This window comes from Psittacula echo (genome assembly GCF_963264785.1).
Source record: "Psittacula echo genome assembly, chromosome: 12".
Taxonomy (NCBI): domain Eukaryota; kingdom Metazoa; phylum Chordata; class Aves; order Psittaciformes; family Psittacidae; genus Psittacula; species Psittacula echo.
The window spans coordinates 5,510,250-5,522,971 of record NC_137747.1 but is presented as its reverse complement, the minus strand read 5'-3'; the positions used below and the strand labels follow the sequence as shown (position 1 = coordinate 5,522,971).

The window sequence follows — 12,722 nt, the reverse complement described above, 5'->3', positions numbered from 1 at the left end:
TGGAGAAGAGAAGGCTGCGTGGAGACCTCATAGCAGCCTTCCAGTATCTGAAGGGGGCCTACAAGGATGATGGGGAGGGACTCTTCATCAGGGACTGTAGTGATAGGACAAGGGGCAATGGGTTCAAACTTAAACAGGGGAAGTTTAGATTTGGTATAAGGAAGAAATTCTTTACTGTAAGAGTGGTGAAACACTGGAATGGGTTGCCCAGGGAAGTTGTGAATGCTCCATCCCTGGTGGTGTTCAATGCCAGGCTGGACAGAGCCTTGGACGGCATGGTTTAGCATGAGGTGTCCCCGCCCATGGCAGGGGGTTTGGAACTAGATGATCTTAAGGTCTTTTCCAACCCTAACTATTCTATGATTCTATGATTCTAAATCTCTGCACACTAGTTTGTAGTCAGCATTAGATATTTTCGAGTTACAAGCGCTGCAGTTGTAAAATACAATAAGATCAACTGAAGAGGCACTTTCTTACACACCTTTTTTGGTAGCTGGGACAGGAGCACCACAAATAGTAAACCCCCTGTTATCATGAATCATGAAATGGAACAATACACACTGGTGATGAGAAACTAACAGTGTTGTCTATTTGTAAAGAAACTGCAATTGCACTAGGTTTAAGGCTGTTGACAGGTCCCACTCTTTGGGTGACATTTTAGCTACTCTAAGCACTCCTTTGTCTCCTTGCCAAAGCTACCTTGTTCCACAAAGCCTGACAGCATTACTCCATTGTCTTTGCTGCCACAACCTGCTACACGGGCTGACACATCTGGTTTTTCATGTGCTGAATCAGTGGCTGCCAAAGTTTGAAAACTTTTTAAACAGATTCTGCTGAAATTTCACTCTCAAAGCCAGCATCTTTCCACAAGCTCTAGAAGGCCCCCACATGGAAAAAGCTTTGGACAGAAAAATTCTAAGAAAACTCACGTTGAGAACTTTTCTCCTCTCTCACAATAGCTGAAGGTTCAAAATCAGATAGCCAAGGAAGTCTTTGGAAGGAGTGCAAGAGAACAAGCCTTGCCTATGACAGTCATATTTAACCACTGCTGAGCCTCCACTCAGCACTTTCCTCAGTCCTTGAGCAAACATCCATGAGTTACATCATTTAAAAACCTTCCATCCTGTGACAAGGCTTGTAGTTTTTGTAAGTTTGTCTATTTTAGGGTAGAACAGATTTCAACTTGAATGCCTCAGAACAGCAACACAGTTTATTCAGTTGTCCTTAGTGATTAAGGTAACGCTAAAGAAACACACCAGTCTAGAGACATGCTGTTTCCTCCCACTGCATGCCTTTCTGTGCTTGAAACCTGCGAGGTATTTGTCGCTTTATAAACATAGCCCTTAATTTGAGGCATCAGTTCCAACATATACATGCTGTTTTCAGATGCCAGATCACCTTCTAAAGCGACGCAATTTATTCTATTAACGCTATGCTAGTCTCACTCATCTGCATTCTGTGAAAAAGACTAAGAACCAACAAAACCCCCCACATTAGTTAGAATCAGATGGGTTTTGTTCACCACAGAAGCTGGTGGAAATTGTGCACAACTCATCAGCTATACCAAGTGCAAGACTAAAAAGAATGGCATGAAACTTGGACCTAGAAAGGGTCTCTTCTCCACTGCCAGAGGGCATTCACCTAAGAGTTCTAGCTCCCTGCAACTGAAAGCAACCACAAAAAAATCAAAGCAGGTTGGAAAATATACATCATAGGCTGCATTACGTCTTAAGTAATATTCTAGAAGTTAAAGATGTTTTCTTACTTTTCATGGTGCCCTCCTCTTCTTCCTCTTCAGTGTTTATGACCATTGTGCCCAGCTGGGATTCCAAGGTGCCATCATGTTCTATCATTGTGTTGGCTCCATCAGTCATGGTGTTGACAGCTCTTATGGTACCAGTTTCATCTCCACTTGCCCTCACCATGGTACCTGAATCAGTTTCATCTTCTTCCTGTACAAGGACGTCAAATCCATTTTTACTGATGGTGGTGAAGGACCATGAAGAATGTGTCCTTGATTACAGACAAGTCTTACTAATCCAGAGATATTTACAAATACACATAGAAGCAACATTTTGTTTTATGCACTTAATTCTCTCCCTGTCATCTCCAAACAGATAATGGAAAGTCTTTGCACTTTTCTGCCAGTGTAATAAGTAAGAGAACAGATAAGTGATCAGCAGAAGTTTCTCAATGCAAGTTGTATCTCATTTCTGACCTGGTGACCCGTCTGTAAGAGTAGATTACTACACTCCTTCAGTCATTACTGTTCCTAGTCATGTTACCAGTTTTAACAGTTGATCTAAAACCCCTGTCTCAAGTGGCACAGTTCACTGAGGAGTCACTAGTTATTAGCAATAGGTCTAAGTCTAGAGTGCATGTGGCACACTGAAGAAAAATTATTAGGAGCCTGTCTTTAACATTCAGGTAATTTTACCTGCTATCAACTTCAGAAGCACTGAATAAAAATGAACTGAATTTGAAATTATTTTAAAAGGAATGAAAGAAATTATTAAAGTGAGCAATTTTTTTGCATGAAAACTATTTCTTATCTTTTCACTTCCTAACAGGTACTAATGCTATACAAGTTTGAGTTATTGCTATCAAGGCTCAAGAGACTGACTCTGTAGGAAAACACAAGCTCCTGAAACGAATTCTGGTCAGACAACTTCCTGGCCCAGGCAGTCAGGCAGAGGTGGCAGTTTCATTAAGTACTGTGTGCTTCACCAAGTTTAGATTGTGACTAGGATTTCATGAAGAATAAGGTCAAAATTTCCACAACCTACTTAGAGTCTTGGAAACGTGGATCAGCTATTCAACTAAAAGAACAAAAGTCACTTCCTAGGTTTACAGCAGGGTTTCCAGGCATCTCACCTTAGATGAGATACTCAACTTTGGTTGTGAGGATAAAGTTCACAGTTCTTTATGTGCGACCATGGCCTTATTGATCTGTATTAGTGTTAGAGGAAAAACACAGGTCTTGCACATCAAGCTGTAATACTCCATCTCAATGCCACTGAAAGGAAGTACACCCCTCCATGTTCTGGTCCATGCATTTTATCTGTTCTGTCAAGGGTGTCTATGTAATTTACTTCTCAGCGTCAAAACCAGTAGCAAGAGGAGAGAAAACTACATGAAATGTTAATGGAGGAAAAGTAATTTTATGTGGAGATGAGTGGGTGAGAGGAAGTAATAGATTTGCTAGCTACACATCATTTAACAAAGGACTAAAGCAGGAGTTTCCATAGCACTTGGGAAGTGCTTAGGAACACTTTTTTGCTATCAGACACGAAGTAGAGAAGCTTCAGGAGAACACACACATTGACAGAGACCATTCAACTCCACTACATAGACATCACCTCTCAGCAATGTGACTCCAGATCAGTCAGAAATGAAGAAATACAGAGTAGGGACAATACTCTTAGAGCCAACATCATGGCAACATGACCAGTAAAGTTACTTCCACACTGAATAAATAGGCAGTCCTAAACTGGAGAACTAGATGAACAATGTCTTCAGCATCCAGACTGTGGACCATGCTGTTTAAGTCTAACCTCTGAAAAGGTCTGGCATATAATGCCTTTTGTAGCACATTTCATTCATTCAGGTTGAAGCAGGCAGAGGCTCGAAAAACAGCTTTCAACATGCTTTCCATATTCACATGCTGTAACCACTGAAACAAGAAGCCCAAATTTCAATTCACAGCAATCCCCTGGACACTTGCCATGCCCTCACCTCAGGTTTCTGTCGGTTGCTCTTGTGTAGTAGAAAGTTTCTATAAGGGAGGTTCTAAAGCACAACAATAGTAAAACAACACAACATACTTGTATCATAGTGCATCACAGCTGATATTATTATTTTATACCAGGAGAGCAATCTGAGATCTAAATCTACAATGAACAACTCTCATTACTGAATAAATAACATAATCCAATTGGGAAAATATATCAAGTCTTCTGCATACACTCCTTTGTAGACCTATTCAATCACAAGTTTGGAGCTACACTACAAGCTAAACAGCAAGGCATGCATGCTTGCTATCCCACTCTACAAAGACTGAGCAGGGACCAAGCATTGGGTTAAATAGAAACCTCAGTAACTACATAAAATCCAAGGGCAATTGGATAAAATATTGCCAAAACAAAAACCAAAGCAGCTAAGCCTTATGAAAGGAGCAAGAGTTTGGACTTTGTACACAGCTGCTGTTAAATACTCACTGAATTTTCTTCATCATCTTGATCCAGTTCACGCTGTTGTGCCTCTTGACGTTTCAGCTTGATATCCATTGCTTCATTTATCAAGTCTCGCAGAATTGACACTCCTTTGGCACTTTTAACAAAAGGATGCTGAAAACGATTTTGAAAACAAATAAGCACTGCACCCGAGCCAAGATCTAACAGTAAAACATTGTTACTACAGTCTACTTCCAATCAAAATTAAGGTTTAATACATTACTAAAATAAAAATCCAATACTTCTGTTTGGCAGAGGAGGGAGACCTCCAAACAAGACCATGCCCCAAAAGCCCTACTACTGCTGTGAGACCTTTGGCTCATTCCCTTCCACAACTCTACTTACTTTCCTCAGCAGCTTAGCTGTCAAGAACCAGTCACACAGATCATCACCATTGAGACCATTCAGAGCAATCACTTTCATTTAGCCTCTCCTTTTTCAAGAGGCAGTTTCTTGGCAGTGCCGGTGAGAACTTGAAAGTAAAAAAACCACCAAAACTAAACAACAACAACCCCTCCAAAAGCCAAACAAACAAAAACCCAACCCAGAGAAGACACAGATGGGAAGTTGAAGTCAGATTGGTCCTTAGAGAAGAACCGAAAAGTTGGAAGTTGAGTGTAAGATTTTCAAAATGACATATTAAAAAGTAAAGTCTATAGTGAGCAGGAGTAGCAAGAAATGAAACCAAGATCTCAACAGCCACGTGGCACTGCCTGCTCTAGAAAGCCTTCTCTAGAGCTTATGTACTGGTAAGAAAAGGCACACCTGGAGAAGCTGGGTTGCAGTGGCACGCTGCTCCGGGCTCTTGACAAGACACTGCTTTACAAAGTCTGTAAAATTGTCTGACCAGAGCTCTGGTTTCCGGAATGTTGGAGGCGGATTGGTGGGAATCATGAAAATTGCCTAAAACCAGAAGAATAGTCCAGATTTGCAAACAAAGTTTAATGCTTTTCAGCAATACAACACGAACACACAGAGACACTGGTACCAAAGAACAATAGACATTGAGTTTGCTGCTTCTGAAGAGTTTGTGCCAATATTATACATAAATTTGCTAAGAGGGATCAAGTAACAAGAAACCAGGCTTTTCTCACTAGGTGCTTACACTTCTGTCTGAGGCATTTTGTGCCCCAAGAGATGCAAATGTGTTTTTTTTGTCTTAAAATACTTGTGCTTGCATTAAAAGAAAAAAAACCACTTTGGATAATACAGCTGAAAATATATTTCTTCACACCTAACACAGGGAGCTTCAGCTATGTCTTAATGGAAGAGGATTATGATTTTCTTTCCCATGCAGATTCTCTTTCTCAAAGACCTGCTTTTCATTTAATCAACAGTGCAAACAACTGTCAGAAAACAAATTAAAATCAAGGCAGCACACTGAGATGTTATTCAGCCAGCTATAACAGCAAGATGTCCTTTCCATACCTTTTAAAAGGCCACAGTCCTTACCCTCATAGGATGAATATCTGCATATGGTGGCTTGCCTTCAGCCATTTCTATTGCAGTGATTCCCAGAGACCAGATGTCTGCAACACAATTATACCCTATTTCTTGAATCACTTCTGGAGCCATCCAAAATGGGGTGCCTATAACTGTGTTCCGCTTTGCCATGGTGTCCTGAAAGGAAGAACAGGATAAAGATCCAGGCAAAGGCAACTGTATTAGCCACAAATGTTCATTAATGAATTATCACTCTAATTATCCTCCATTTGCATGCACACTATTAGGCTCAGCAAGACTGGGATACAGACAGCTGCAAAGAGGAATTGAAATGTGCTTACAGAAGTTACAGATATCCTGAAGAAATCAGCAAATGCTACCGCAAGCCATTACTTGGGTATAAAGGTTTCCACAGAGGAAGCTCTGCTCTAATCTGTCGCTGGTTTAGCATCTTATTATATTGCTATAAAGTGCTAAAACCCAGTTTAGAACAATTCCTCAAAGTCTCCACAAGCACGTCATACTCACATGCAGGTTAAAAAGATAAACTGACGTGTACACAAGCATCTTGGTTTTACTTACTGTAAGTTGTCCTGCCACACCAAAATCTGCAAGTTTAGCATGTCCCTCTGTATTTAGCAATATATTTCCAGCTTTGATGTCCCTGTGTATTTTCCTCATAAAATGCAGGTACTCTAGTCCTTTCAGTGTTGATTGCACTATTGTAGCAATTTCCTCCTCTGTGAGCTAAAGAAAATAAAAGTTACTGCCAAGCCATCAGTTGCTGAGACATCGCACTATTGTGTTTCAGTCTATGCTTCCTGAGATTCACTAATTGCCATTTAATTGCCTTCACTAAAGCTTGCTATACTAATGGGAAATTAGTCAGTGACTTACAGCATTATGTAGTAGAACTAGATGCCAGTCAGCATACACATGTACCATTTCACATTCCATAACCCTTTTTCAACTAATCATTCTTATCCTGTAATAACCAAAATAAGGCAAAGTCAAACAGACTACAGATTCTACTTTGGAATTGGTCTGGGTTTTCAGGAAAGCCAACAAACGAAAATCTGCTCTACTGATTACATTATCCAGATAACCAAAACTCGATCAATGTCATCAACTTTCTTATTTTCAGAGGAACAAAGGACCTGCATCTCAAGTTCTGGCCAATGTCTGTATCAGGCATTGAACACCATGAGAATTACGTCCAAACTACTCAGCCCCCCTGAGCTGCTGGACACCCCTATTTGCCATTTACACATTCAAAGAAGAAAGGACGTACGGTTTTATTTCGTAATCGAATAATATCAGACACAGATCCAGCGCCGCAGTATTCCATGACTATCCACAGGTCTGTGTTCTTAAAATAGCTGCCGTAATATTTCACCACATGAGGACTAGGAAATGTGAAAAAAGGAGAAGAAAACAAAGGATCAGACATCAGTAACCAGCATAACTGAACAAGCACAATACACTGCAGAGTCCCTAAGTATGCTTTAGAAATTCAGAGCTGAAGTGCCACTGAAACCCTGATCAAAAGTATTCCAAACCAGTCTGAACTTGCACAAGGCTGCTGCAGCCCTGCCAAGCCTCTTCCCCAGAGTGGTGCTCATCTGACCCACCAGTAAGGCAGTTCAGGGAGCTAAACCATCTGAAAATAAATCCTATAGAAATAAGAAGTGATTAGCTTCAATCTGGTTTAGCTCCCTGAATTGGATTACAACAAGGTCAGTTCTGTGGCAAGCAAGAAGGCAAGACAAGGGAATGAGAAACAGACCACAGCAGTCCCTAGTAAAGCTGCTGCAGAGCATTTGCAACCAAGTGGAAACATTAAATAAGGTCCAAAGTTCACTGGAAAATAGCTATCATGTTAATTAATATGAATGTTTCCCCACTACCACTTGTTTCCACAACTTAGTCCAGGATGTATTTTAGGAATCCAGTGCAACCTAGGACTGCCTCTCACAGTCAGATCTCTGGCTGCCTAAAACCCAAAAACCTAGTAAAGTACGTTGGTCAGAATAACTATCTGTCCTCTGGAAAGGTACAGCAGAACACTAACAGAAAGACTGCTCCTGATCTTATGGGAACAGAGCTAAGAAACAAAAGTGCACTTAATCTATCCTCAGTTGAATTTTTTCTAAGGAAAAACTGTGAAAGTGGCAAGTTAGTCGCAGTGCACAATGTCCCTTAATCTTGTCCCTACTTAATCAAGGCTCCAGTGACTCGCTCCCTCTGCTGCTCTTAACTGTAAGGTCCTTGCAATGTTAATATTTAATTTCTTTAAAGAAAGAGACTCCTAGTAATGATTTCCAAGTCACACAGTAAGATTTTTCACAAACAAATTGTTTTCAAGTTATATTTTTTGTCTGCCACCAGTCACCTTCATTTAAAGATAGTGAGAGTGAAGCACAGTTAGAGTGAGCGACTGGGCCCATAGTTTCATAGTGCTAATTCAATTTATTTTAAATGGCTTGCCATGCCTGATGTCCAAAGGTAGTGTTTCTTAAAGCCAGATTCACAATACCAGAAGAATAATAGTGTATTTAAACTAAGCCTAAGACACACTTTGAGAGAAGGTCCTCCACACCCTTGAGCTCTTCATTAAGTTATTACGACATCTTTTGCCATAAGAAACATGCAAAGACAACCCAAGGAGCCAACCATCAGCCCACAGAGCTGCCAGCAAGTTATTCTGGGGATGCTCACATCAGCAGACAGCTTGTACTGTGCTAGAACCTGCACAGGCAGAAAACGGCTATGAAGGACACTTCTGCCACCCAAGCAGGTGACAGCACATTGATTATGCACATGCAAGAGCAGTCATGCGTTAGTGGCTCTCGTCCACGTGCCCCTTAAACAAGCCAACAAAAAAACCTCTTCTAACAGTTTTCTATGTCCACATTGAAGCATTTTTAGAAGTCATTACCTCTCTGGACACGGGAACTGCTGTTTTAGCACACCATCAAGTTACCAATGCTCAACAAGTGATAGCACATGGGGAGAACTGCAGTAACCGCTCACATGCTCAGCTTTGTGCTGGCAGCAAGTGCAAGGTTATTCAACTCAGCCTAATGCTCTTTTAGTGCAAGCTACATTGCTACATTTTTGTTGTCTTACCTGTGCTGGGATTAACACTACCCAAATGGTCAGTTAACATGACTCAGTTGATACGAGGTAACTTGATCGTACAAGTCCAGCCTTTTAAAAAACATTTAAGGCAACATCATGGCTTTTATTTGACTAGATGCCATTTTCTTTGCATACGATAATGGGTTTTGCAGTACACATTTACCTGTCACATTGCTGCATTATGGATATTTCCTTTATGATCTCTTGCAGGTCAGATTCCACAGGAACTTGCTTAATTGCAACAATTTGACCCGTTTCTTTATGAATAGCTTTGAAAACGCTGCCATAGGAACTATGAAACAAAATATTAAACAAACACTGAATACATTAACATTTTAAAAATGCAAATGCTTTTTGCAAGTGCAGCCATCAGGTGAAAAATTAACGGTCCTTCTGCTGAGAGTATTTTGAGCTTTAATGTAAATAATCAGTCCACTAGCTTCTAAACCTAATACAAGTAAGTTGCAGCACACTGAGATGGTCAGAAAAGAGCCAACCACCATCACATTGCCTGTAGCTTTGGAAAACTAGGAAACCTACACAAACCCAACAAATCAGATTCTCTCTTTTTCCAGCATACAGTACCAGCTGAGCATCAGTAACAACTACAGCTTTGGTCACAGAGGTTTGCTTGTTCTTGTCAGATATTACCCATCTTATTTCCAGCTTCTTCCCACATCCAGGCAGATTTACAACTCGGGTTTTGTTCAAATGAATTGCTTAAGGCAGCAAACACGTCACTCACTGAGTGTTCACATGCTGCTCTGCCTTACCAAGAAACAGAAGTTAATTTCCGCAGCTTCCACAGGAGGTACCAGGGATGAACTACAAAACCTCTTGAGATCCCACAGAGCCCTATCGACTACAAATTAGCATCTTTTAACAGTGTTTTAACTCCCTACTGCTGAGCAGTAAGCTACTGTTTGGGTTAAGATATCGTACTTTTGGGAAACAAATTCTTTATTTTGTTACTAACCAAGCACTGTTGCTATGTTAGTCCATACCTTTGCAACAACAGCATCAAGACAAAAGTGAAAAACCAGAGACCACTGAACACATACCCATTACACTAATCTGTTCTCAGAGAAACATACACTGGGCACATGGAATAGAACACGTACCCTTCTCCAAGCTTCTCTAATACATCAAATACTTCTTCAGGTTGTTTGGTTAAACTGTCTTCATCCAACTTCTTCAGCTGCCTGCATATGAAAGAATAGAGAAATTATTACATTTAACTGTACAGCAGTTTGGGCTTTATTGAAACAGAAGAATAAACAGCACCATTTAAACATATGCAAGGCTTAGCAAGAAGTAAATTGATTATGAAGTTAAGTTTATTTCACCCGACCAGGAGACTGAATGTTATTAGCATCAAACAGCAAAAGAGGACTGGGAATTACAGAGAACAGGATTCGATCTGGCACACAAATCACAGTCCTTCTTGGAAGAAACACCCCTCAGGATCTATATGCTGGTGGTCAAATCCCAGCACAGCACTGCAGTCTTGCAGCTATTGGATACACCTGCTAAAGTTCAAAGTCTTGAACAGAAGAATACGTGCTAAGGGCCATGCAAAAGGGAACATCATCTTCCCTAATGCATTTGGAGCATGTGTGAGATACATTTCTTAGAAGGAAGGACGCAATACTCATCTTGTCCGTACATTTCTAATACCAGAAGTTCACATCTTAAATTTGTGAGCCTGGACATATACTAGGAAAGTTCTAACAGGAAAAAAAGAAAAGGAAACTGATCTTTCAGGATCTTTATGCTGCTTGGTCCATCCCTCTTAAATGTATTAATAACAAGAGTCAGCTGAAATACTTCGTAGGGAAGGGATGCTATGTGATCCTTCACTCAGCCTCACTGGTCTCCAGTGCAACTTTCAGGGAGATTCCATCCACAAAGCAACAAGAATCGACCACATTTGTTTCAGTCTACCTCTACCACACCAAGAGCTGTTCATCAAGAAACCTCCTGAAACAGCTAAGGACTACATAGGAAAAAAATAAGCTGAAAATGAAGCATTTTACTGTCGAACAAGAGCCCACAAATGAGTGTTCTTTGGTTTTCCCACAACTAAAGTCTGAAACAACAACAACAAAACAACACAAAAACCACCCAAAAAAACCCTCTGAATGCCCCAAACCAGCTTTTACAAGTTTTTGAAACACAGAAACTCATTATTCTCAGAGTTTTCAGAACTTACTGGTCTCACAGCGAGCAGCACTTAAAACGAAACATGCGTGGTTGCCTGCAACTGCAAATAACTACTGAAAGCTCTTACTGCTTTTAAGATCATGACTCCACCACAGGACATGCGAATTCTCATGCTAAATATATTTTCTCCCCAGTTTCTTAAACAGAATGAGAAACCACTCACTGACCCCTGGCTATTATGTTTACGTACAAAAGCCATACAGGAGGTGCAGCTCACGCATGGAGTATATACAATGGCTTCCTGAAGCAAAGGAAACATAAAGAAGCAGACTCAGGAAGTGGTGAAATACTGAAGCAGTCACTAGCTTCCCTGCAAAGATAAGCATTAACCAACAGAATGTTACTTGTCCTTGTGAGAACGTGGAAGGAGAAAGGCAAAGGGAAGAGGAGGAAAGGGAAAAAAACCTGTACGCATCAGTGACCACACAAGCCACCATTTCCAAGGAGCCCAAAAAGCAGCGATGCAAGGGGCAAATCCTTTTTAGTGACATTAAGATGAGGCCCATATCCGATTAAAACAAACAAGAAAAGGCTTTTCACAAACCAAACACAACAACCGGACAACTTCTGCTTGCATCAAACTGCCTCGCTTCTGCTGTAGTGCAGGAGCACACTGACTCTGCACTGCCCAGGTCGTCCCGCGCACTCGCTGCTGTCAAAGCCGCGCTCTGCCTCTCCACGGCGTGTTTATACAACGCGGACAGAACAGCAACACAACCCCCATCTCGTCTAAGCCGTTATCCAGATCTAATCTGAATCACCTTCCAGTTAAACACCGGCCTAAACAATTAGAGAATAAAACCAGATTATTCTTTAATAGGAGACACGCTGCTGGTTTGCTTAACAAAAGGCGGCTGTCACTGCAGGCAGGAGCCAGCAGCTTCCTTTGTTCGCTGCCCAAAGCGCTCCCCGGGACCCAGCTGCAAACCACCGATAGCATTCTGACAGACCGACGGGCATTCACACTGCCGCTGACTCCAGATTACTCCCCTGCAGCCCTGCTCCGCTGCAGCCTGGCCGCCCGAGATACGGAGCTCACGGCTTCACACAGAGATCGCCCCAAAACGCCTCAGCGAACCGGGTTCGCTCTTTGCTGGCGCGACTGGGCTCAGCACGGACACCGGGACGGTGACAAACCCGCGCTAAGCTCACCCAAAGAGCTGGAAAAGTAAGCAACCGCGGGCTCAGCCGCTACACCAGCGCGCCCTCGGTACAACCACGTTAACCGAAGGGAGCTTCCGCAGCTGCCGGACCCAGCGTCCTCTCCGCTACCTCACTTTAAGCCATTTTTCCACCACCTGAGCTCAGCGCTGTCCCAGCACGGCCCCACCGGCGCTGCCCCGGTGCGAAGCAACCAACGCCGACAGCCCCGGCGCTGCCCCGGCCGCCTCCCGCCAGCTCGGGGCCGGTGTGGCAGGAGCCCAGCGCGGCCGCCCCGCTCCCGCCGGCGTCAGGCCCCGCACCAACACCCCTCAAGTCCGGGGCCGACCGCAGCGCAGCACCCCCGGTCCCCGCAGGGATAACCCCGCCGCTCACCGGCGCGGGTTCCGTAGCTGCACCGCCTCCATGGCGCTGCGGGCGGCGGTCGCTCCTCCGGCCGGTCACTCCCTCACCCCTCCATGGTACCGCCGCTTCCGCCCGCCGCCGGAAGCCAGCGGGGAGCGCCCGGCCCGCCCTGGCAGA

At 42.8% G+C, this 12,722-nt stretch overlaps 1 protein-coding gene across 4 annotated transcripts in view; it reads right to left on the bottom strand.

Moving 5' to 3' along the window:
* STK4 (serine/threonine kinase 4) overlaps nucleotides 1-12,703 on the bottom strand; it is a 49,752-nt gene extending 37,049 nt beyond the window's left edge. For 2 of the 4 annotated variants that reach the window (XR_013957844.1, XM_080627635.1), the window contains exons 1-9: nucleotides 12,576-12,703; nucleotides 9,938-10,018; nucleotides 8,980-9,108; nucleotides 6,967-7,081; nucleotides 6,258-6,422; nucleotides 5,685-5,852; nucleotides 4,998-5,135; nucleotides 4,218-4,346; nucleotides 1,766-1,952 (exon numbers count right to left, since the gene is read on the bottom strand). Coding sequence is in view for 3 of the 4 variants with exons in the window: in XM_080627635.1 (XP_080483761.1) it covers nucleotides 1,766-1,952; nucleotides 4,218-4,346; nucleotides 4,998-5,135; nucleotides 5,685-5,852; nucleotides 6,258-6,422; nucleotides 6,967-7,081; nucleotides 8,980-9,108; nucleotides 9,938-10,018; nucleotides 12,576-12,607 (1,144 nt within the window). In the remaining variant the exon portion in view is untranslated. The remainder of the gene's footprint in view (nucleotides 1-1,765; nucleotides 1,953-4,217; nucleotides 4,347-4,997; nucleotides 5,136-5,684; nucleotides 5,853-6,257; nucleotides 6,423-6,966; nucleotides 7,082-8,979; nucleotides 9,109-9,937; nucleotides 10,019-12,575) is intronic. The other 2 variants (XM_080627637.1, XM_080627636.1) reach the window with 2 other exon arrangements.
* Nucleotides 12,704-12,722: the final 19 nt, after the last annotated feature.